The 24,083-nt window shown below is 37.2% G+C and overlaps 1 protein-coding gene across 19 annotated transcripts in view; it reads right to left on the bottom strand.

Moving 5' to 3' along the window:
* Positions 1–718: 718 nt before the first annotated feature.
* The window catches only part of LOC127876412 (transcription factor SPT20 homolog), a 51,797-nt gene continuing 28,432 nt past the window's right edge, over positions 719–24,083 (bottom strand). For 16 of the 19 annotated variants that reach the window (XM_052421661.1, XM_052421654.1, XM_052421663.1 and 13 more), the window contains 12 exons: positions 21,595–21,627; positions 20,972–21,155; positions 17,883–18,003; positions 17,416–17,637; positions 14,309–14,548; positions 13,377–13,567; positions 11,413–11,505; positions 7,706–7,838; positions 5,677–5,867; positions 2,430–2,553; positions 1,543–1,667; positions 719–987 (listed from right to left, as the gene is read on the bottom strand). In XM_052421661.1, the coding sequence (XP_052277621.1) occupies positions 823–987; positions 1,543–1,667; positions 2,430–2,553; positions 5,677–5,867; positions 7,706–7,838; positions 11,413–11,505; positions 13,377–13,567; positions 14,309–14,548; positions 17,416–17,637; positions 17,883–18,003; positions 20,972–21,155; positions 21,595–21,627 (1,822 nt within the window). In that variant the 3' untranslated portion in view covers positions 719–822. The remainder of the gene's footprint in view (positions 988–1,542; positions 1,668–2,429; positions 2,554–5,676; positions 5,868–7,705; positions 7,839–11,412; positions 11,506–13,376; positions 13,568–14,308; positions 14,549–17,415; positions 17,638–17,882; positions 18,004–20,971; positions 21,156–21,594; positions 21,628–24,083) is intronic. The other 3 variants (XM_052421658.1, XM_052421665.1, XM_052421656.1) reach the window with 3 other exon arrangements.

Below are 24,083 nucleotides of genomic sequence, written 5' to 3'. Positions count from 1 at the left end.
AATACACCACTCCCTATATGCGCAGTATGTAATACACCACTCCCTATATGCGCAGTATGTAATACACCACTCCCTATATGCGCAGTATGTAATACACCACTCCCTATATGTGCAGTATGTAATACACCACTCCCTATATGTGCAGTATGCAATACACCACTCCCTATATGCGCAGGAATGGCCGAGTAGTTAAAATGCTAGACTTTTACACAAAAGGGTCAGCGGTTTGAACCCAGTTGAGGATTACTTTTTATTCTTTATTTAATTTTATTCTCTTTTTTACTGGGGCTATTTAGTTCATATGCTTACATTACCAAATCAATTTAAAGCATATAATGACAAATTTAAGTTCATGCCAAAATCTGTGAAAAGGTCCCTGTAAATACTAGTAGGTGTTAATACTAGTTTGTCGCAAGAATTTAAAGCCGTTTAGTATACTGAGCTTCAATGATTGTATATGGTCGCTTACAATACAGAAATCACATCGCCACCTTGCTCTGAACAGGGACCTATGTTTGTATAGATCCCTGCTCTTAATATGCTTACCAATAATAGGTATAGTTTGTAAGATTACAAAAATCACATAATGATTGACAACTCATATACGGTAAACAACCAACTTGAGTGAACAAAGACGTTTTATACAGCTGTGTACTAATTACTAATAAAGAATAAATAAAGATGCATACGCTTTATAGGGAGAGCACAAAACCCCAAACACCTTTAACATATTTAATTCATGATTTATTTATCAAAGATATTTGATAAAATTATTCACAACTGTCACATAAAAAAGCAGTCACTGTTGTTATAGAGTGATCTCTATTTTGGCGGCGTCAGAGAAGTTAGTTTTTTGTTTTTAGGTTTTCCGCCGAATGTAAGTGTCGTCTGCACAGGCTGCTGCTTCAGAATCTGGTGAAAATGCAGCTGTTGTTGCTGCTGCTGCTGTTGTTGTTGTTGCTGACCTGGTGTTTGTCTCTGGATATTCTGTAAAGGGAGCAAAAATTAAGAATGGTTAAGTTTAATGGGATTCATTTGGCTTAGCATATTTTAAATAGGAGGGAAAATATTCATAACACAAAATATACTTTATTAAAAAAGTTCAGAATTAGAAGAAATCATCAGATACTTTGATTACAGTATTACACAAAATTTGACCCAGTATGGACAACAATCTGAGCCGTGCAATGGGAAAATGGGGCTTAATGCACGTGCATTTAACCTGTTTTCCCAGAACGAGGCTCATCTAATTCACATCATACACCTATAACATTTTAAAACAGTTTTCATATACAAGGTTAACTATCTCCAATGTTACCGACTATCAGATCTATGAATTGCTTTCTTCTGAAATATTCAAGACATGTTTAGGAAAGACCAGATGGATCATGAAGTCTTGATTATGGTAAGTTTAGGTTTTCATTGTTGCACTAACAAAACGAAGCCTATACTTAAATGTTCTAGACTTTGTTTAAACAGTATCTGTTCATGTATATCTGGGTACTAGATTGACCAGACAACTGACAGATTTGTAGAAAATACCTGTAGTTGAGCAGGAAACTGTGGCTGGAACACGATCTGCTGCGAGGTCAAGGTCGTGTTGATGGCCCCTTGTGCGGCCCCTTTAACCCCCACTGTGTGCCCCATTCCCTGGGCAGAAAGCAGGGCTGCAAGAACAAATGCTTATTTTATTATATTTATTAATTATACCAAAGTTTCTTTAAATACCCGGTAGTTGTTTGTTTAAAAATGTAGCCACCAGACCATCAGGTACAAAAATGACTGCAACAGTCTATGCAGTTTTCTGTCCCTCAGTCCATAGGTTGAAAAACAGTGTCCAGTCAGTAAAGTCATCATGTTTAACGCAATTTGAAAGCATTACCTGGTAAGGGTGCATACTTGCAATAACTAGATTTAAAATTTATAATAGTCCACACAGGCTATTTTGGGATCACACTTTCCGCCTACTAAATTGGATTTTCGTTTTGAAGAGACTTCCTTAAAATGAAAAATTTCATGAAAGCTAAGAGTTATCCCTGATCAGCCTGTTTGGACTGCTCGTCTGTGACGACACTTACACATATGCATCGTGTTCTGAGAAAACTGGGAACAATGCATGTGCGTAAAGTGTCGTCCTAGATTAGCTTGTGCAGTCTGCACAGGCTTATAAGGGACGACACTTTCTGCTTTTATGACATTTTTCGTTAAAATGAAGTCTCAATCCAATTTTTGCAGAAAGTGTTGTCCCTGATTAGCCTGTGCGGACTGCACAGGCTAATCTAGGACGACACTTTATGCACATGCATTATGCCAAGTTTTGTCAGAACGCGACACATATGCATTAAGCAGCAAAGTGTTCCCAGAAAGAGGCTCAAAGGACCACAAAGGACGAGGTTAACAAAATTATTGAGATTAACATGCTTGCATACTGGTAGTGAGAGGTCCCTGTGATACAGTGGTGGCCTTGACCCCTAGGGTTCCTTGTAGACTGGTTCCAGGCTTCAGTGTGGCCCTCTGTTGGGGCAGGTTCACAAACTGGATACCAGACTGCAACTGTAACATACACAATGGATTTGTGACAGTGTCCAAAAGAGCAGGATAAACACACAAACCCATAATGGGTTGCAGTGGCATAATGGATATGGTGGCCACCTAGCAACTGGTTCGATCACAACTGAGGGATTGTCTTTAAATCTCCTCCAAACACACCTAGTACTGGTTCTACCAAAAAAATGGACTCAAGAGTTATTTTTATATCAATGCAATAAAGCTGAAATGAATAGGTTTAAACTAAAACTAAACCCCTGACACATGTTTGTACTGAAACAACATGCATGCATTAAAAACTAATTTTTGCCTGTACAAACTTATTCTTAATTTATGTTATACAGTGAAGTAATTGAAAAAAACATGTTATGCCTATATTGGTTGCAGCCTACGCTTGTTCCTTTACAGTCATCTAAACATGAGCATTCAACAGCTGTTAAGAATTGCTGAACCTCCACCCAGCAGTTAAAGAGTTTGACTCACACAATTTTAGAGAAATACATTGACCATTTGACAGAAAAGTGGATTGCTCATTCCTTCCACTTTGTGACATTTAAAAATACTAAAGGGCAAAAGACATGGGTTAGCAGGTTTATCCGTTTCTATTAGGCTGACCAAGTTTGACACTATCTACTAGTACTGACCAAGTTTGACACTATCTACTAGTACTTTTAAGACCAATTGACACTGCATATGAGCTGCTTCCTGGAAAAACATAGCTACACAGGCTTATCTGAGGCGACACTTAACACACATGAATTAAGCACCATTTCCAGAATGCGGCCAAGAATCATGAAAAATGCATACATTTTAGTAAACCTTATTTCAAGGCCCGCATTAACCACCCCATTCCAGGCCTGTATCAACCACCCATCCTTAAGTCAGTATTAACAAGCAAATTCGTTGAATTGATATCCCCCGCCAATATGCTTCTGGACACAAAAGTATGATTTTTGACACTCAAAAAAGCCTTTTTTCAAGATACAAAGGGCCATATCGTTATTAACAGATGGTGTACACTGCCATTTGGTGTGCATCATCCTCTTATCCATATATATATACTCATACCAAGTTTCAGTGAAATCCGCCAAAGCACTTCCAAGATATGGCTCCGGACACACACAAAAAGCATTTTTTTCAAGATACAAAGGGCCATAACTCTGTTATTAACTGATAGTGTACAATGCCATTTGGCGTGCATCATCCTGTTATCCATATACATACTCATACCAAGTTTCAATGAAATCTGCCAAAGCACTTCCAAGATATGGCTCCGGACGGACGGAAAGACGGACGGAAGGATAACGCCAAAACAATATCCCTCAGCCTATGGCAGGGGGAAAACAAGACTATTTCCAATCAATGATGTCCCCTACCGGTGAAACTCAACCATTTTTAGCAATATTTCCAGTCTATTTGTTGCCATAGCAACATGAATTCTCGACGTAGGAACAAAATGAAATGACGTGCATAATCTCCATATTGCCATCTGTCCATGTTTAAAGTTTCATTAAAAAAATATTTCTATTATATTTGTTGCCATAGCAACCGGAATTCTTGACGTAGTTACAAAATGAAATGACGTGCATAATCTACTGTAAAACCATTACATTTTGTGTGGTACGAATTTTCGTGGATTTCGTTGGTCCAATGAACCACGAATTCAAGTACCAGCGATTATTTATACATTTTTAATCCGAAATCGGTCATTTCCGAATGTCATTACAGACATTTTCTTTTGTTGTCGGTTATCCGAGATATTTGTTTTGTGTAATAATTACTTCACTTAAGTAGTATTTTGAAAGAGAGATTGTTTGATTGAGAAATGATAGTTAATACAATATGTTGTTTTCCTGATACGTGTTTGGGTAATAATACTTTTTAAATCAAGCACAGTATCTAAACTGTACGTCAACACGTTACAAGCGACCTAGTATGTTTAAATTTATTAAACTCCGAAATAGTAATAAGAAAACGACAGTTAGCAATCTATTGTAGAACGTGTTTCAAAAAAAGAGAAAACAATTTGTTTATTATCACATGATTTGTTAAGAAGTACTATAGCTTATACTAACAATTGAGTGTACTATGCTCGTTACATGTTGTTATTAACCATGTATGTAACATGTAACTTTGTTGTAGTTGTTGTATTCCATGTCACATTATAACTTGTAATTAGAGCACTCTCACTCTCCAGTGATAAGTGATTTATTAATTGATGTATGTAATTTGAACATTATTATTATTTATATCCAGCACGCATGTCTGTAAAATTTTCACGTATTTATAAATGACGATAAGCTTGTTATGCTTAAGTCAAAATAAATATTCTGTTCTGTTCTGTCAACGATTGTTCTCTTTTATGTGACGTCGTCAAATTTACAGTTTGCAGATTTATCACACGTGTATTTTGGGGACCTTATTACTCAATTGTTACTACTAGGGGACCGATTGCGCTGAGAATTGCAAATATTGTCAAAACAACATTGATGGCAATTAGCGAGCAGGGACCCACAAGCTTTATCGCTCTTATCGACAATTATCGGCAACACTTTCAAGCTTCAGTGCACATTAACCTCAAGTCTTGCTGTCAACACAGATTAGCATATTATGCTTCGTTATTACTTTGGCTGTTTTAATAAAAGTTTAATTATTATGACGGTCAGTCTTCCCCGAAAATTTGAAATCCACGAAATTACGTGTCAACGAATCAGTTGTTTTTTATTAAACCACGAAATTTCATACCGACGAATTTCTATATGTTTACAGTATATATTGCCATCTGTCCATGTTCCAAGTTTCATGAAAAAATACGAGGAACTTTTTAAGTTATCGCAGGATCCAGAAAAGTGTGACAGACAGACTGACTGACACAGAGAGCGCAAACCATAAGTCCCTTCTAGTTTCACCGGTAGGGGACAACAAGTAAATTTTAAAGCTTAAGAAACCAAAAAACAAAAGTACCCTGCAGCCCATATGAAGGGAACAATGGCTGATTACTGTAATTATATTTATTAAAAAATTTCCACAAAAAAATGCTACAATTTGAAAACCAATTTACAAACAAACACATGCAAACTTACAGTAGCTTTTTTAGAAGGATGGTGATAATTTGAGTGGGCAACATACCTGAAGTTGGAGGGGTAGGTGGGTAGAGCCCCGGATCTGCCCGGCAGACTTGAGGCCCTGGGGTACCAGTCCTGGACCAAGGTTGATGGGCATTGACAGCATACCGGTACCCGGCAAAACATTGCTCTGCTGGCTAATTACACCTGTAGGAGTGGTTGCCATGGAAACAGTCACTGTTTGGTATGGTATGCCTTAACAATGTAGAATTTTAAATGGTAAAATTAATTGAATACACTAAGTTCAATATTTAAGTTATTTATTTATTACAATATAAGTTCAAACTATTATAAAGGTAACTGCCATAATGTTACACTATACATGCTGTATGTATAGCAGACAATATTCACATTGATGGTCATTTTATTTGTCAATGCTAACCCAAAACCAACAACACAGCCTGTGCAGTCGGCACAGGCTAATCAGGGACACGCTTTTATGTCATTTTTTGTTTAAAAGATGTCCTTTCTAATTAAAGGCGGATATTGTCATCCCTGATTAGCCTGTGCAGACTGCTCAGGCTAATCTGGGACGACACTTTCCGCAAATGCATTTAGCCCTATTTTCCCAGAGCGAGGCTCTAATTCACTTAATACACATTTCCAGCTACACAACCTCACATTCTACTAGCCCCTTGGCCTACCTGTCACTACGTGTGTGATAGGCTCTAATTCACTTCATACACATTTCCAGCTACACAACCTCACATTCTACTAGCCCCATGGTCTACCTGTCACTACGTGTGTGATAGGCTCTAATTCACTTCATACACATTTCCAGCTACACAACCTCACATTCTACTAGCCCCTTGGTCTACCTGTCACTATGTGTGATAGGCTCTAATTCACTTCATACACATTTCCAGCTACACAACCTCACAGTCTACTAGCCCCTTGGCCTACCTGTCACTACCTGTGTGATAGGCTCTAATTCACTTCATACACATTTCCAGCTACACAACCTCACATTCTACTAGCCCCTTTGTCTACCTGTCACTACGTGTGTGATAGGCTCTAATTCACTTCATACACATTTCCAGCTACACAACCTCACATTCTACTAGCCCCTCGTCTACCTGTCACTATGTGTGTGATAGGCTCTAATTCACTTCATACACATTTCCAGCTACACAACCTCACAGTCTACTAGCCCCTTGGCCTACCTGTCACTACGTGTGTGATAGGCTCTAATTCACTTCATACACATTTCCAGCTACACAACCTCACATTCTACTAGCCCCTTGGCCTACCTGTCACTACGTGTGTGATAGGCTCTAATTCACTTCATACACATTTCCAGCTACACAACCTCACATTCTACTAGCCCCTTGGTCTACCTGTCACTACGTGTGTGATAAGCTCTAATTCACTTCATACACATTTCCAGCTACACAACCTCACATTCTACTAGCCCCTTGGTCTACCTGTCACTACGTGTGTGATAGGCTCTAATTCACTTCATACACATTTCCAGCTACACAACCTCACATTCTACTAGCCCCTTGGCCTACCTGTCACTACGTGTGTGATAGGCTCTAATTCACTTCATACACATTTCCAGCTACACAACCTCACATTCTACTAGCCCCTTGGCCTACCTGTCACTACGTGTGTGATAGGCTCTAATTCACTTCATACACATTTCCAGCTTCACAACCTCACATTCTACTAGCCCCTTGGCCTACCTGTCACTACGTGTGTGATAGGCTCTAATTCACTTCATACACATTTCCAGCTACACAACCTCACATTCTACTAGCCCCTTGGCCTACCTGTCACTACGTGTGTGATAGGCTCTAATTCACTTCATACAAATTTCCAGCTACACAACCTAACATTCTACTAGCCCCTTGGCCTACCTGTCACTACGTGTGTGATAGGCTCTAATTCACTTCATACACATTTCCAGCTACACAACCTCACATTCTACTAGCCCCTTGGCCTACCTGTCACTACATGTGTGATAGGCTCTAATTCACTTCATACACATTTCCAGCTACACAACCTCACATTCTACTAGCCCCTTGGCCTACCTGACACTACGTGTGTGATAGGTGTCATGGATGTGGTTGCGGGGGACGATGTCGGGTGCTGGGTCACCATGGAAACCAGACTGGTCTGCACTGGCTGGCACTGGGAAGCAGACACAGAAACATTTCCCCCACCCTGCAGTGGATAGTGAATATACTTCAGAACCATCAGCAACAATAAAATATCAAAATCAATTAGAGCTATTCACACTAGTTTTGACCTACTTATTTGATACCAAAATACCATCATGGCCTTGAATCACTCACCTGAGTAAAAGGTACAACAATTATTCAAGACTTGACCTGGTGACCTAGATTTTGACCCAACATAACCCACATTCAATATTTGCCTCGTATTGTAAAGATTAACATTCTGGCTAATTTTCATCAAGATTGAGTCATAAATGTAGATGCTCAAATGGTAACATTGTATTTTTCTATTATTTGATCTGGCGATCTAGTTTTTGGACGCATGTAACCAAAATTGGAACTCAACCTAGATCTTGTCAAGATTCTGACCAAGTTTCATAAAGATTGGATGAAAAATGTGGGCTCAAGAGTGGTAATGAGCAAACAGTTGCACAGTGGACTCCTGACATGTAGTTAACACATTATCACTAAATGCTCAGGTAAGTTTAAATTGTGACCATTTTGGGTGTGGCATGATTTGACCAAAGGAGGCATAATTTGAGAAAACTTTTAAGAGGACTACTATATAAAACAAGAGCACCGCCTTGCGGGTGCAGACCGCTCATCTATTTTCTTTTTAAAGGTGAAGGGACTCTCATTTTCAATCACAAAGGAGGGAGGAGTGGAGTGAAGAGGGGTGTATAGTGTGGGGTTGTGGATATTTATTACATTATCTTCCAAAAAAGCGAAAAAAAAAAAAAAAAAAAATCGGGGGGGGGGGGGGGGGGGGGGGGGGGGTTTTGGGTGCGATGGTTGGACGGTATTTCAAACATAACCATTTTAAAAAAAAAAGTGTGAGGGTGTGGTGATAATTTGTGAGATGATCTTAAAAAAAAAAAAAAAAAAAAAAAAATCAAAAAAAAAATTGGGGGGGGGGGGGGGTGGGGTGGGGTGGGGGTATAGTGTGAGGGTGTGGTGGTCATTTGTGAGATGATCTTAAAAAAAAAAAAAAAAAAAAAAAAATTAGGGGGGGGGGGGGAGGGGGGGAGGGCACGGGGGAGGGAGGGAGGGCACGGGGGATGGTTTGGGTGAAGTCTATTGTGGTATGTCAGGTAAGAGTAGTTTCATCAAAGTATCAATCAAATCTAATCATAAATAAAGAAGTTATGGCAATTTTAGCAAAATTTAATAATTTGACCTTGAGAGTCAAGGTCATTCAAAGGTCAAAGTAAAATTCAAGTTGCCAGGTACAGTAACCTCATGATAGCATGTAAGTATTTGAAGTTTGAAAGCAATAGCCTTGATACTTCGAGTGGATCGAAACACAAAATTTAACCATATATTAAAAGTTACTAAGTCAAAAAAGGGCCATAATTCCGTAACAATGACAACCAGAGTTATGCAACTTGTCCTTTTACTGTACCCTTATGATAGTTTGTGAGTGTTCCAAGTATGAAAGCAATATCTATGATACTTTAGGGGTAAAGTGGACCAAAACATAAATCTTAACCAAATTTTCAATTTTCTAAGTATAAATGGCCCATAATTCCGTCCAAATGCCAGTCAGAGTTACATAACTTTGCCTGCACCGTCCCCTTATGATAGTTCATAAATCTTGCAAGTATGAAAGCAATAGCTTTGAAACTGTATGAATAAAGTGGACCTAAACACAAAACTTAATCAAATTTTCAATTTTCTAAGTATAAAAAGGGCACATAATTCTGTCAAAATGCCAGTCAGAGTTACATTACTTTGCCTGCACAGTCCCCTTATGATAGTTAGTAAGTGTTGCAAGTATGAAAGCAATAGCTTTGATGCTTAAGGAATAAAATGGACCTAAACACAAAACTTAACCAAAATTGTCAATTTTCCAAGTATAAAAAGGGCACATAATTCTGTCAAAATGCATGCCAGAGTTATCTAACTTTGCCTGCCCAGTCCCCTCATGATAGTAAGTAAGTGTACCAAGTTTGAATGCAATAGCATTGATACTTACTGAGAAAAGTGGAACTAAACGCAAAACTTAACCAAAATTTTCAATTTTTTAAGTATAAAAAGGGCACATAATTCTGTCAAAATGCACGCCAGAGTTATCTAACTTTGCCTGTCCAGTCCCCTCATGATAGTAAGTAAGTGTACCAAGTTTGAATGCAATAGCATTGATACTTTCTGAGAAAAGTGGACCTAAACGCAAAACTTAACCGGACGCCGACGCCGACGCCAACGCCGACGCCGACGCCGACGCCAAGGTGATGACAATAGCTCATAATTTTTTTTCAAAAAATAGATGAGCTAATAACTGAAAATGACCAAAATACAGCACCTTTGGTCCCTCTGGTGTCAGAGAAATAGTTTATTAATAAGCATCATGACATAGAAAGTCTAGGTAAAAGGGATGCACATTTTTTTCAATTTTGTATGCAGGAAGATTCAAATCGCACATTCACAAATTAACATTATACTAAATAAAAAATAATGCCTCCAAAATTGAATGTTGTAATTTGAAAGGTGTTGGAAAACACCTGTGAGCACTTTTACGACCAGGGACAGACAGACAGACAGACTAACAGACAGACAAAAAGACATCCATAGTGATTCCAGTATAGCTTTTACTTCATAACAATTTAGGGGGAGGGGTTGGAATTTCGACATTTATGAGAAATACCCCTTAGATAAGCTGCATGTTCAACTATAGTGGGAGTTTGTAACAAGATTGTTATAGAAAATCTTTATTTAAAAGAAAGATGGCTTAAACAATTTTTCTCTTAGGATAAAAGTAAAATCATGTCCCAACTTCATAGGGAACAATGCATGCTAATTGGAATGTTGTACATTGAAAGTTTGTGATGTCCATAGTGAACAAATTAAACTTCTACTTTGCTGCAGGAGGTGTAAGAACTGTACAACACATCAATGTAAGGCTAAACGTTCAAATATATAATTCTTGATGCATTAACATAGAAGCTTTGGACTTGTTTCAATATTTTCAGAAAAGACGTCTAAAAATGTGATCATTAAATGAAATGAAAATTGTTTTCCTAAAATAATGCATAGATCACCAACTTGTAAAATGATTAGATGCTTTTTGATGGTTTTGGTGGGTGATCACATTTTGTTTCATGAGAGCTTATCGACATTGAGACTTTTTAAGATCAATACCAGGTATAGATCTTAGTGGTTTCCCCTGCGTGTAGATTTAGGCCCTGGAAGGCATGTTAATTTCAAAAGTCTGACTGGGCAAATAGCTTTTTAGAAAAACTTCAACAATTTTACTCACAGTTTATCATTTAATTTTTATTAAGAATGAATTCAAGCTCCAGGGATGTGATTTAAGAACAACTTCAGGGGAGAAAAAGTCCCCACTTACAAAGTTCAACTAAATTCTCATTTCTATATAGATCCAGTCAAGTTTATAACTATTTGTCAAAGTTTGACATTGAAAGGGAGGAAATCAGCTGAAAGGAGGAATAATCACACCCATGAGGCTCATATAAGGGCATTAACCAGAGCAAAATATTTACTATAGATAGTTGCCCGTCTGGGCAACCTCCTGTAAAAAGTAAGTTGCTATCATTGAATACCTGAGTAGATGTGACCAGGATGCCCTGTGGGTTGGTGCTGATCATGCTGATGGGGACAGAGATGCTGCCTCCCCCGTGGACTGACAGGGACACCTGCAGACACGAGGTGATATTTGAGTACTGTTGTTGGAAAACTGGGCTTAATGCATGTGAGTAAAGTGTTGTCCAACTTTAGCCTGTGCAGTCTTCAAAGGCTAATCAGCGACAATACTTTCTGCTTTAATGTTGTTGTTTTTTGTTTAAAAAACATTTCTTCTAAACGACAAGGGCTGTTTGTAAAACATGCATGCCCCCCATATGGGCTGTCAGTTGTAGTGGCAGCCATTGTGTGAATATGTTTTTTGTCACTGTGACCTTGACCTTTGACCTGAAAATCAATAGGGGTCATGATCAATGTACCTATGAAGTTTCATGATCCTAGGCCTAATTATTCTTGAGTTATCATCAGGAAACCATTTTACTGTTTCGAGTCACTGTGACCTTGACCTAGTGACCTGAAAATTTATAGGGGTCATCTGCCAGTCATGACCAATGTACCTTACAAGTTTCATGATCCTAGGCATAAGCATTCTTGAGTTATCATCCGGAAACCATTTTAATATTTAGAGTCACTGTGACCTTGACCTTTGACCTAGTGACCTGAAAATCAATAGGGGTCATCTGCAAGTCATGATCAATGTACCTATGAAGTTTCATGATCCTAGGCGTAAGCATTCTTGAGTTATCATCCGGAAACAATTTAATGGTTCGAGTCACCGTGACCTTGACCTTTGACCTAGTGACCTGAAAATCAATAGGGGTCACCTGGGATGTCATGATCAATGTACCTATGAAGTTTCATGATACTTGGCGTAAGCATTCTTGAGTTATCATCCGGAAACCATTTTACTGGTTCAAGTCACCGTGACCTTGACCTTTGACCTAGTGACCTGAAAATCAATAGGGGTCATCTGCGAGTCATGATCAATGTACCTATGAAGTTTCATGATCCTAGGCGTTAAGCGTTCTTGAGTTATCATCCGGAAACCATATTTCTGTGTCGAGTCACCATGACCTAGACCTTTGACCTAGTGACCTGAAAATCAATAGGGGTCATCTGCAAGTCATGATCAATGTATCTATGAAGTTTCATGATCCTAGGCGTAAGCATTCTTGATATATCACCCGGAAACCATTTTACTGGTTTGAGTCACCGTGACCTTGACCTTTGATCTAGTGACCTGAAAATCAATAAGGGTCATGTGCGAGTCATGATCAATGTACCTATGAAGTTTCATGATCCTAGGCGTAAGCGTTCTTGAGTTATGATCCTTAAAACCATTTGGTGGACGGACAGACCGACGGACCGACCAACATGTGCAAAACAATATACACACTCTTCTTTGAAGGGGGGCATAAAGATCAAGTGTATGCAGAAAATGTTGTCCCTCATTAGCCTGTGCAGACTGCACATTCTTATCTTGTACGACACTTTATGGACATGAATTAAGCCAAGTTTTCTCAGAATTAGTTGACATTTAATAGAACTAGAACGTTGCCATGCAAGGAAACAAAGCTTTTGCCATTTTATTAATTTATTTACTTGAAATTACTTTTGGCAATCCCAAGCTATAACTTCATGTCAGCTACCTACATGCACATTTTTTGGCGCAATACGTTTATCCGAACTCCAGTTATTGAGCAGAAACAGTTTTTCTATTTGTTGGTAACATAGACCTTGAAGCGAAATGCTCAAAATGCATGCCCAAGCAAGGTCAACATGAAAGTTACCTTCACACACACATTCCAATCTCAATCTAGGTTTCCATGCAAGCTTACTACATCCAAAGTTTCATCAAGGTGGTGTCAGGCTGGGACGACAGTTTTCGCACAATGCATTAAGCCCTGTGTTGCCAAACCTTGGCTCATATAATTGCATGTTCTTAAGCCCGTGTATATTTAGAAGGCCATGCATGTTGTCTTACCTGCATGTTCTGCAGTCCTTGCAGGTTGGCTATGTTCATGCCAGGCAACCCTGTGAGGTTCTGTATGTTGATGTTTGGGGGGATACCCGTGATGTTCAACATGCCCCCATGCTGCTGCTGCTGCTGTTGTTGTTGCTGTTGATGATGATGAACGATGTTGTTTGCTGATGACACTTGGGCTGAAGAATCTCCTACAGTTGAATATATCACTTGTTTTATGATTTCTTGTAATAGTAAAAAAAGAACCGGAGTAACAAGGTTGAACCAATGGCATGTTTTCAAATGGTATTGTAAAATGGTCGTGCTTTGGTCAGATCCAGCAATTAAGACCAGAATTAATATAAAATACTGTCAGGAAATTAAGGATCACTGGTTCTTATTCTTAATGTTTCTGGATAAAAGGTACAACCATGACCATCACAAAATTTAGATTAAAAGACATTCCAACTATGCAGTTAAAACTATTGCCATTATCTAAAATTGAAACAACATTTTGTTTTCTCTAATATTATTTTTACAAAAGTTTTATGAAAACATTGCATGGTCTGATATAACAATAGAATTACTACAAAGAATAAATATAAGAACATAAAAATTTGCTTCACTTTCTCATTCAACATAAAACACAGCTCAGTGTTTTTTGGTCAAATCTTGGACCAAACTAAGGCCCTATTCCCACTCTCAAAAAGTATAAAAAATTTCCCAACTGCCTAAAATTAAGCAAATAAATATTTAATAAATCTCAATATGTAGTTTATCTCCATTACCTTATTTAATATAATATTGAAAACACTATTATTATCATATTATATACAGCAAATCAACAAAACCACAAATTTCCCATTTATACTCAAAACGACGATATTTTCCCAATTCAAAAGGTGTCGGTCGAGTTCCCAAAATGGTGAGAAAAAGCACCGACAACTGCTTACCTTGCACATACGAGGATATATTCACATGGTGCGTGGTCTGGGCCATATGGTGTATAGTGGAGGACTCATTGGTCAGACTGGGCTTCCTCGCTAGCTGGCCGGGCATGGACACTATGGATGGGGGTGGGGTCGGGGTGTGTGTGGGTGTTCGGGAGCCCGTAGGCAGGGAGCCCCCAGGGGTGGAAGGCTGGGCCAGGAAGGGCTGAGTCCCCTGGGAGGTTGGGCTGGTGAACAGCTGGGCTGGAAAAGCAAGACAAGAACACTGTACTGAAATGCTGACGCAATTTAGCAAACAAGTCTCTTTCTGGAATAACTATCCATGTGCATATGGTGTCATCCCTGTTTAGCAGTCTGCACAGGCTAATCAGTGATGATAATTAACACTCAAAAAAGATATTTGCAAGAAAGAGACTTCCTTTAACTGAAAATACCATACAAGTGGAAAACGTGCCTGATTAGCCTGTGCCCACTGCACTGCATATGGGACAACACTTTACGCACATGCATTAAGCTCAGTTTTCCAAGAGTGAGGCTCAAATGTATACAAGCAATACAATGTCAGTTTCTTTAAATGAAATTTTAGTTTAAGATAAAACAGAAATCAGATTTATTGCATTGTCAAGTATAAACATGGGATGCCTGGAAGAGACTTAATAAGTAAATCATTTTGAAATTAGAAATGTGTTACAATGATGCCCCCACAACCCATGTTTGGAAACAGATACGGTAACAATATATTCTACAGTGGACAAAAAGAAAAAGTGTGAAAGTTTCATCCAGTATAGTTCAAGTGGACTTAAAAACACAAACTTTATCGACTATACAATATATAATGAAAAAACAACCAAGGCCCATAATTCTGACATAACTTATCGCAGCCCTAAATGCCTGCTTTATTATCATATATAAACAAGAAACCGTCGGAGACGGGTGATAATCCCCAATGTTTTTTTTAGTCACAATATTGCACTATATATTCAGATAAAAGGAAACGTCTTGAGGGCACAGTAGTTGGGGGGACAAGAATATTTTAAAATAAAATTTCAAAGGGCCATAACTCTGTGAAAAATCATCCGACCAGAACCAGCTGATAATATGCACATCTCCTCTTGGTAGTGAAGCTTCCCATAAAGTTTCATTGAATTCTGGTCTTAGTTGCTGAGAAATAGCCCGGACAAGAATTGCACTATATGTACAGTAAATGGAAATTTTCAAAGGGCCATAACTCTGTGAAAAATCATCCGACCAGAACCCGCTGATAATATGCACATCTCCTCTTGGTAGTGAAGCTTCCCATAAAGTTTCATTGAATTCCGGTCATTAGTTGCTGAGAAATAGCCTGGACAAAAATTGTGCACAGACGGACAGACGAAGCGGCGACTATATGCTCCCCCCAAAATTGTTTGGGGGAGGATAATAAAGGTAATTCAAGGTAAAAGTTTTAGTGAGATTCAACTGACATATAAAGAGCAGTTGAAAACACAAAATGTCTGGACAAAATATTCTATCGTGAAAATAGGAACAAAGGCTCCAAATTCTGCCAAAATAAGTTTCAGCCCAAAATTCCTTATTAACCTTGATTATGTTTATCTACATATAAATGTTATTCAACTGTGAAAGTTTGAGCAGATCACCCTGTTGTTAAAGAGGACTTCTAAACACACCTTTGGAACATACATACTGCCATACCAAGGGAAAAGTGCAATGCTCAATGCCTCCCAATATACCGAGGGAAAAGAGCAATGCTCAATGCCTCCCAATATACCGAGGGAAAAGTGCAATGCTCAATGCCTCCCAATATACCGAGGGAAAAGTGCAATGCTCAATGCCTCCCAATATACCGAGGGAAAAGAGCAATGCTCAATGCCTCCCAATATACCAAGGGAAAAGTGCAATGCTCAATGCCTCCCAATATACCGAGGGAAAAATGCAATGCTCAATGCCTCCCAATATACTGAGGGAAAAGAGCAATGCTCAATGCCTCCCAATATACCGAGGGAAAAGAGCAATGCTCAATGCCTCCCAATATACCAAGGGAAAAGAGCAATCTCAATGCCCCCCAATCAGTGGGGGCATAACAATTGAAATATAATTAACTGTGACCTTTTACATCAATTTAAAATTCAGATTATTATACATGAAACAAGAGATGTATTTGTCAGAAACACAATGCCCCCTACTGCACCGCTTTGATACATTTCTTTTTTACATTTGACCTTGAAGGATGACCTTGACGTTTCACCACTCAAAATGTGCAGCTCCATGAGATACACATGCATGCCAAATATCAAGTTGCTATGTGAAGGGACATAGAAGTTATGAGCATTTTTCGAAACCTAAACGCGAAACCTAAAGGAATAGTGTGACAGAAGGACAGACGGACAGACAGACGGACGGACGATCCGATCACTATATGCCCTCCTTCGGGGGCATAATAAAAAGAAACCATAAAACAAAGATACTCAACATTAAATAAAGAGGCCAATATCAAAGTGAAAGCAGCATAGTTAAAAGAAAGGTTGGTACTGTAAAAGCATTTGTGGGACATCAAATTTTTAAGTCGCGTTCTGAGAAAACTGGTCATAATGCATGTGCGTAAAGTGTTGCCCCAGGGACAACACTTTCCGCTTTTATGACATTTTTCGTTTAAATGAAATCTCTTTTTAGCAAAGATCCAATTTAGGCGGCAAGTGTTGTCCCTGATTAGCCTGTGCAGACTGCACAGGCTAATCAGTGACGACGCTTTATGCACATGCATTATGCCCAGTTTTCTCAGAACATGACTTATTTTTTTATTTTGTGGATTAACGATCCACAAATTTAACACGAACACATTGGAAAATTTCCAATGCATATTCCTCATATTTTATTTCATAATCAGTAATTCAGGAATTTAATTGTCCATAAAGAGGTCATTTTTTTAAAGACCATTCAATTTCATGCCAACAAATATAAATGATTTTACAGCATCTTATCGCCCTCTTGGTGCAATAACATACCATGTGACAGTGAAATTAGAAGGCGCATGGTACCTTTTTGCACCGATTGGGTGTAATATAACTACAAAAACCTAATGTCTACAGAACACTGCCCATAACGCCATTTACCGATAGGAGGCTGAGGATTGATAGGACTGGCCATAGGAGTGTTGCTCCGGGACGCTATACTTGTCTGAAAACCAGTCTGTAGTCCCAGCTGCTTGAGCCTCTGGGACGCTGACTGTGACTGGTTGGCCATGTGAGGTAACCGTGGAGACAGGCCTACAGGAGACTGGTTTACACTGGTTGGCAATGTCAGCTGGATCTGGGCTGGTGACTGGGTGGGGGTACCTGGGGAATCAATCGGACATAGTTTTAGGGTTATTAAAGATTTGTTAATTGAATAAAAGATCTTGAACTTAAATACAAATATGAAAAAAGTGCTTATTATTGCTATAAAAGGGTAATCAAATTTATAATAACAGCAAATTACAGGCATGCGCATTGATATATAAATGAACTTAACATGCTGAACACACATTATTTTTTAAACATATGAGACCACATAGTTTAAGATTTATCATGAGTTATCTCACCCTGCTGTGAGATAGATGTCCCAAGGGGTGGAGTAGGGGTGCCTCCAGGGGGCGGGATACTCAGCTGTAGCTGGATAGGCATCTGTCTCTTCTGGGCTCCCAATGCGCCCGGGCCCAGCTCCTGATATGAGATTAGCTAATAGATTTGTTTTTGCTTTTTTGAGACGCATTCTGAGAGAAATGGGCTTAATACATGTGCATAGTGTTGTCACACATAAGGCTAATCAGGGAGCGCAGTTTCTGCTTTTATGGGATTTTTCATTTAAAGGAAGTCTATCCAAAAAAAAAATCCAGTTACACGGAAAAGTCATCCATGATTAGCAAGTAATGCATTGAGTGCAGTTTTCCCAGAAGGAGGCTCTGTTTTTTTAAAGGTATATTGATATGTTGATAAATTGATATGTTGATATATTGATATATTGATATGTTGATATATTGATATGTTGATATATTGATATGTTGATATATTGATATATTGATATGTTGATATATTAATATGTTGATATGTTGATATATTGATATGTTGATATATTGATATGTTGATATATTGATATGTTGCATTTGACTTGCAAAACGTATGTGATGAGCATAATAAAAACGGGGATATTAAAAATACTGGAAAATTTGATTATCCTGGAATTTATATGAAAATGTTTGTGGCTTAGTTTTTGTTGAGCCTTTCTAAAAAAAACTGTTCTGTATTCAATACTAATTATTATCTATGAGCCAAAAATTAACCTTAATTCAATTTCATGTGGGTAAAGCGACATCCTAGATAACCCTATGCTGTCTGCACAGGCGGATCTGTGATGACACTTTCAACCAAAACTTAATTTTTGCGTTTAAACATAAAAGCAGAAAGTTTCGTCAATGGAAAATCTTTGCAGACTTATCTGGACAAACACCTAATGCACATTCATCAGACCAGCTTCTATGTTTTTAATTGAATAACATCGAACAACAAGTTATAAAGGGGATGACAGATACTAAGTTTTATATCTTTGGCTACAGCTTTGTCACTCAAAGTTGTATAATTAACTAGAATGCTTGAAAAATGTACAAAAAATAACATTATTATTATTTCTGTTTTTATTATTATTGAAACATGTTAAATCTTTTTAAAATAGACATTCAAGCTCATATTGCATACTGATACCATTTGTATGTACAATATGTAAAATGCCAAACTGTTCTCTGTTGTGCTAATATCCCGCACTGTTCTCTGTTGTGCTAATATCCCACACTGTTCTCTGTTGTGCTAATATATTTTATCATTAAAAATGTGTTTGCATTTATATCACACTGTTTGTGCCATTAATAAATGGTTATAAAGATTTCATAAGTATCAAAAAAAGGTCCGAAACTGAAAACTGTTTGAAATTGTAATTAAAATTAATGTGCTAGAAATATTCGTGTTTAATTGTCTGTTATACACAATCAACAGACCAAAACAAGTACTGGTCGTGTACGTAATGCCGGCCACTTTTGGGACTATTTTAACAAAATCTTTTGTTTTAGGCAACTGGTTGAAACTAAACTTCAAATATATAATCCTGAGTTCAAAACTCACCTAGCATGAAATTTCAATAGAATTAAATCAGTGTATGTTACTTTTATTAACAGAAATTAATGACATAAAGTATCAATTTTCGTATGGCAATTGTACCTACAAAATTGGCCACTTTTCAGTTAAATCTGCAGGTACAATTACAAAGCAATATCTTTAGACAAATGTCCTCATTTAAAGAGTACTAATAAAGGTTTACAAAAACAAAATTTTCGACTTGAAACTTATAATATATGCGACATTATTATACCAGTTCCTCTACCTAACTATTTTAATAAATATAAACAGGCACTGTTAATGGGGAACTGCAAATTCATTATTTTTTTATTTTTTTTAAAATAGTTATTATTTTATTTTTTCTAACAATGCTAAGAAAGTAAAAACATTTTGTTTAAAAAGTTGACTTTAGTGTCGATTTTTAGTAAACGCTTATATTTAATTTTACAACATGTAGCCTATTAATATTTTAATCAAGGGAGGTAATTTATATATTAAAAGTTTATATTTAGGTCCTGAATTTTATGTTTTAAATGTATGTTATTAGACAATTAAATGAAAATACCTTAAAGGCTCTATAAAGGTGAAGATACGTAATTATTTACAGATTTTTAAATATTTTTTTCATATTTTATTTATAAAGGTTAGCAAAAAACAATATATATATGTGCTATTGGACATAATAATAAAAAAATGAGCAATACAACTTGTTTTGAGCTCAAAATAAAGTGTCCTCCAAGTCAATTGTGTTTACAAACAATCAGTTTATTTACATCGCTGTTTACTCGTAAAAGAGAAATTGAAAGTGACTCAGGTCACCAAAAATATAACGATGACTTTTAACGTTTTCCGGTATTACTCACAAAGTAGGTCTCTTCTAAATGGTTAAAACGTTTGTAGTGAACTAATAAGTTACTTTCTGCTTGTAAAAAGTTGTTAAAATAGAATTAAAATTGAATGTTCTTTCGGCTATTTTTAGCATATGTCAACGCTCTGAGGCTACACATCATGTTAGTTGCAAAAATGTAAACATTTCTTCCAATTATGAAACGGGTTTATCTTCCATAATTCTTGACAACGTTGTACCTAAGCTGTGTTATTAGAAGTTTTTATGCAAGAGTAACTGAAATTCTGTAAAAATTAGACCAGTTGATATGCATAATAATTGGATTTGTGACCTTTATAGTCTTTAATTAAAGTTAATCAGATAGAAATTATAATAATATTATTAAATATGTTTGTTTCTTATATGGATATAATTTTCGCAATGGATGATGACGTCACTTTTCCCATGTGAGAAATATTTCGTGTTATGTTAATGCAAACGTTTACAGTGATATGCTTCTTTAATTTTGCAAAATATTGAGAGTAGGGTTGGTTTTCAAGTTGATTTTTCTAAAAATTATTTCAAAATATATGTGTTTAGATCATGAAAATGATTAAACACAGGTGGCCGTTTTTTTACGTACAGGCCGGAATTACGTATACGACCAGTATACATTTTATTTTCAATCCTGATATTAACCTGCAGTGGTGTGGAGGTCACAGTTTTATTTGTGCCCATGTTGACCCCCACGTTGGCCGAGGGTAGCTCAGTAGGCAGGGTCTGGGTACAGGTGACTATTGTACGCTGTCCTGGCCGGTGGATCGTTATCTTCACCTCACGGCGACCCTCCTCCGTGAAGATCTCTCTGAACTGGTCCAAATACCTGGTGAGCATATGAACAATGTCCCAATGAAAATAACATGGCGATTAAGATTATTGTAATAGGGCCGGTTAACAAGTTGTGCAAGTTATTTTAGAATCCCTTTATACATGGCAAAATTAAGGCTTGTCCAGGAATTCTAAAATTGTTTTACAGCAAAATGTGACTTTTGACCGTTAAGTGTGACCTTGACCTTTTATGAAGGAAGAAGGAGTTAAACATGACACGTCATCTAATGATGGTAACCATTGTGCACAAAGTTACTTTAAAATCCATCAATGTATGGGAAAGTTATGGCTGAGACAGGCAGTTTCACACACAAATGCACAGACAGGCAGTGCAACTGGAATGTACCCGCCTGTATGCAAATGCACTAATCCCAGTTTTCCTAGAACACAGCTTCAGTTCTCTTCATAAATGTGATCAGAATGTGGCAACTTACTTTCTGACAGAGTCTTTGCTGCCAAGGAGAAATCTGAAACAAGAGATGTCAAATATTAAAGGGACCTTTTTCACAGATTTTGCATGAAATAAAGTTTGTCATTAAACACTTTTAACTGTAAACATTTGAACTAAATAGCTAAAATAGCTGCAGTGAACACACAAGAAGAAAATTTAAAAAAGAAAACAAAGAGTAAATCCTCAACTGGGTTCGCACAACTGACCCTCAGAGTAAAAGTCTAGCATTTAAACCACTTGGCCATCCGTGCACAGATAGTGAGTGGTGTATTTTACACTTAATATAAGCAATCCTTGTTATGTCATAAAATATAACGATTACAACAGAACTCTCCACATGATCATACAATAGTGTCGCATTTTAATGTTTTATTGTTTCCAGGTTTTAAAATAGTCAAGTGATGCAGATATTGGATATTTTAGAGCATAGATAACCTTCAGCTTAACTGTTTCCTCGCAAATATCATAACTAAACAGAAAATTTGCCAATCTGGAACAATTTTTTTCATTGTGTCAATTTACCAAAATGTGGAAAGGTCCTTTTAAGAAATCATTATGATAAACTTGCTTTTACAAATCAGTAATTCACTTTATACAAGTTAAGGAATGAAAATTATCAACAAAGAGCTTTTGTAAAACTAGGTGACCATGCATAAATAAATACATATAATGTTCTTCATTTGTGACTTTGAGCTTTGCCAGACAAACATGTTTAATTGAGGGAAAAAATTACCTAATCTATATTAAATGAATATTAAATCTTAACTTTGCTCCAAATTCCTTACAGGAAGTTTTAAGTAACACAATAAAAACTCTGGCATCCAAAAGAAATAGATTGAAACCAAATGTGTATGTAAAAACAGAAATATGTATGGTTAACAAATTGAGACCATTTATATATCATATGATATCTAAATAACCCTCCCTCTTTGAAACTGATGTTTAACCCTTTCAGTGCGGGAACCGAGTTATGAAGGCCTTTGCAAACAGTTTGGATCCAGATGAGACGCCACAGAACGTGGCGTCTCATCAGGATCCAAACTGTTTGCTATTTTGATAATATTCTTTGAAAAAATTGGAAGAGAATGCTAATTTTAGAAATTCAGCAGAGGACATTTTAGCACACGACAAATTTCCCAGCATGCAAAGGGTTAATACATGTACATAAAGTGTTGTCCCAGATAAGCTTGTGTGGTTCTCCCGGGCTTATCATGAACGACACTTTTCTCTTGTGTGGTATTTTTACGAAAATCCAGTTTAGGCAGAAAGTGCTCTCCCAGATTAGTCTGAGCGGACTTGACAAGATCTGGGAAGACAGGTTATGCATATGCATTAAGCCCAGATTTCCCAGAAAAAGGCTTAAACGAGCTGAGGTCTAACTAATGGTATTAGCTTGAATAGCCAGTGTTTGGAAATGGTTTGTGTCTGGCCTTGTTTCCATATTGATTGACAGAGATATTGGATAGAGTCTTGAGTGGTATCATATGTACCTATTTATCAATATTATTGGGGTTATATGAATGTATAACTAAACTAACAAGCAAACCATTCAAATGCTTTTGCGCACAATTAATTGCAGCTCTATGAAAACCTGGTAAGATCTATGGCTTTCCTAAGTTTGGAGACCCAAATGGCTTCTACTTTAAAAAAAAACTTTTTAGTTAGCAGACTGTCTGCCATAGGAGAACAAGAGATGTGTTTGTCAGAAACACAATGCCCCCTATTGCGCCGCTTTGAAATAAAATTTCAATATATCATTTGGTAGGTTTAGAAATTATCTCCCTTTTAAAGCTTATTACTTCCCTTAGATTGTATTTTTTGACTTTTAACCTTGAAGGATGACCTTGACCTTGACTGTTTGCCACTCAAAATATGCAGCTCCATGAGATACACATGCATGCCAAATATCAAATTGCTATCTTCAATATTGCAAAAGTTATGGCCAATGTTAAAGTTTTCCGACGGACGGACAGACAGACAGACAGTTCAAATGCTATATGCCACCCTACTGGGGGCATAAAAATACATATTGAGACATCCACCAAGGGGGATAACATTGATTGGGATATGAAAGAAAACATTGATTGGGACATCCACCATGTGGGAAAACATTTATTGCAACTTCCACCATTTGAACAATACTTATTGGGATATTCGCAAAGGTGGAAACATTAGGACATCCACCATGAAAGTAAACAATGAATGGGTCATTATTTATCACCTTATAATATAACTCTAGTCAACTCTCATTATATACCACTAGATTTTATGCCTCTAGCCAAGTGTAATGTTTTACCCCTTGATTGTATAACTCCAGTCAAGTATAATTATTTACATCTTGATTGTATGATGATAGTCAAGTGTCATTACTAACCTCTTGATTGTATGCTGATAGTCAAGTGTCATTATTTACATCTTGGTTGTATTACTTTTGCCTAGTGATATTATTTACCACTTGATTTTAAGCCAAGT

Source organism: Dreissena polymorpha, chromosome 4, assembly GCF_020536995.1.
Source record: "Dreissena polymorpha isolate Duluth1 chromosome 4, UMN_Dpol_1.0, whole genome shotgun sequence".
Lineage (NCBI taxonomy): Eukaryota > Metazoa > Mollusca > Bivalvia > Myida > Dreissenidae > Dreissena > Dreissena polymorpha.
The sequence above is the reverse complement of the archived record's forward strand: the minus strand, read 5'-3'. Positions and strand labels throughout refer to the sequence as shown.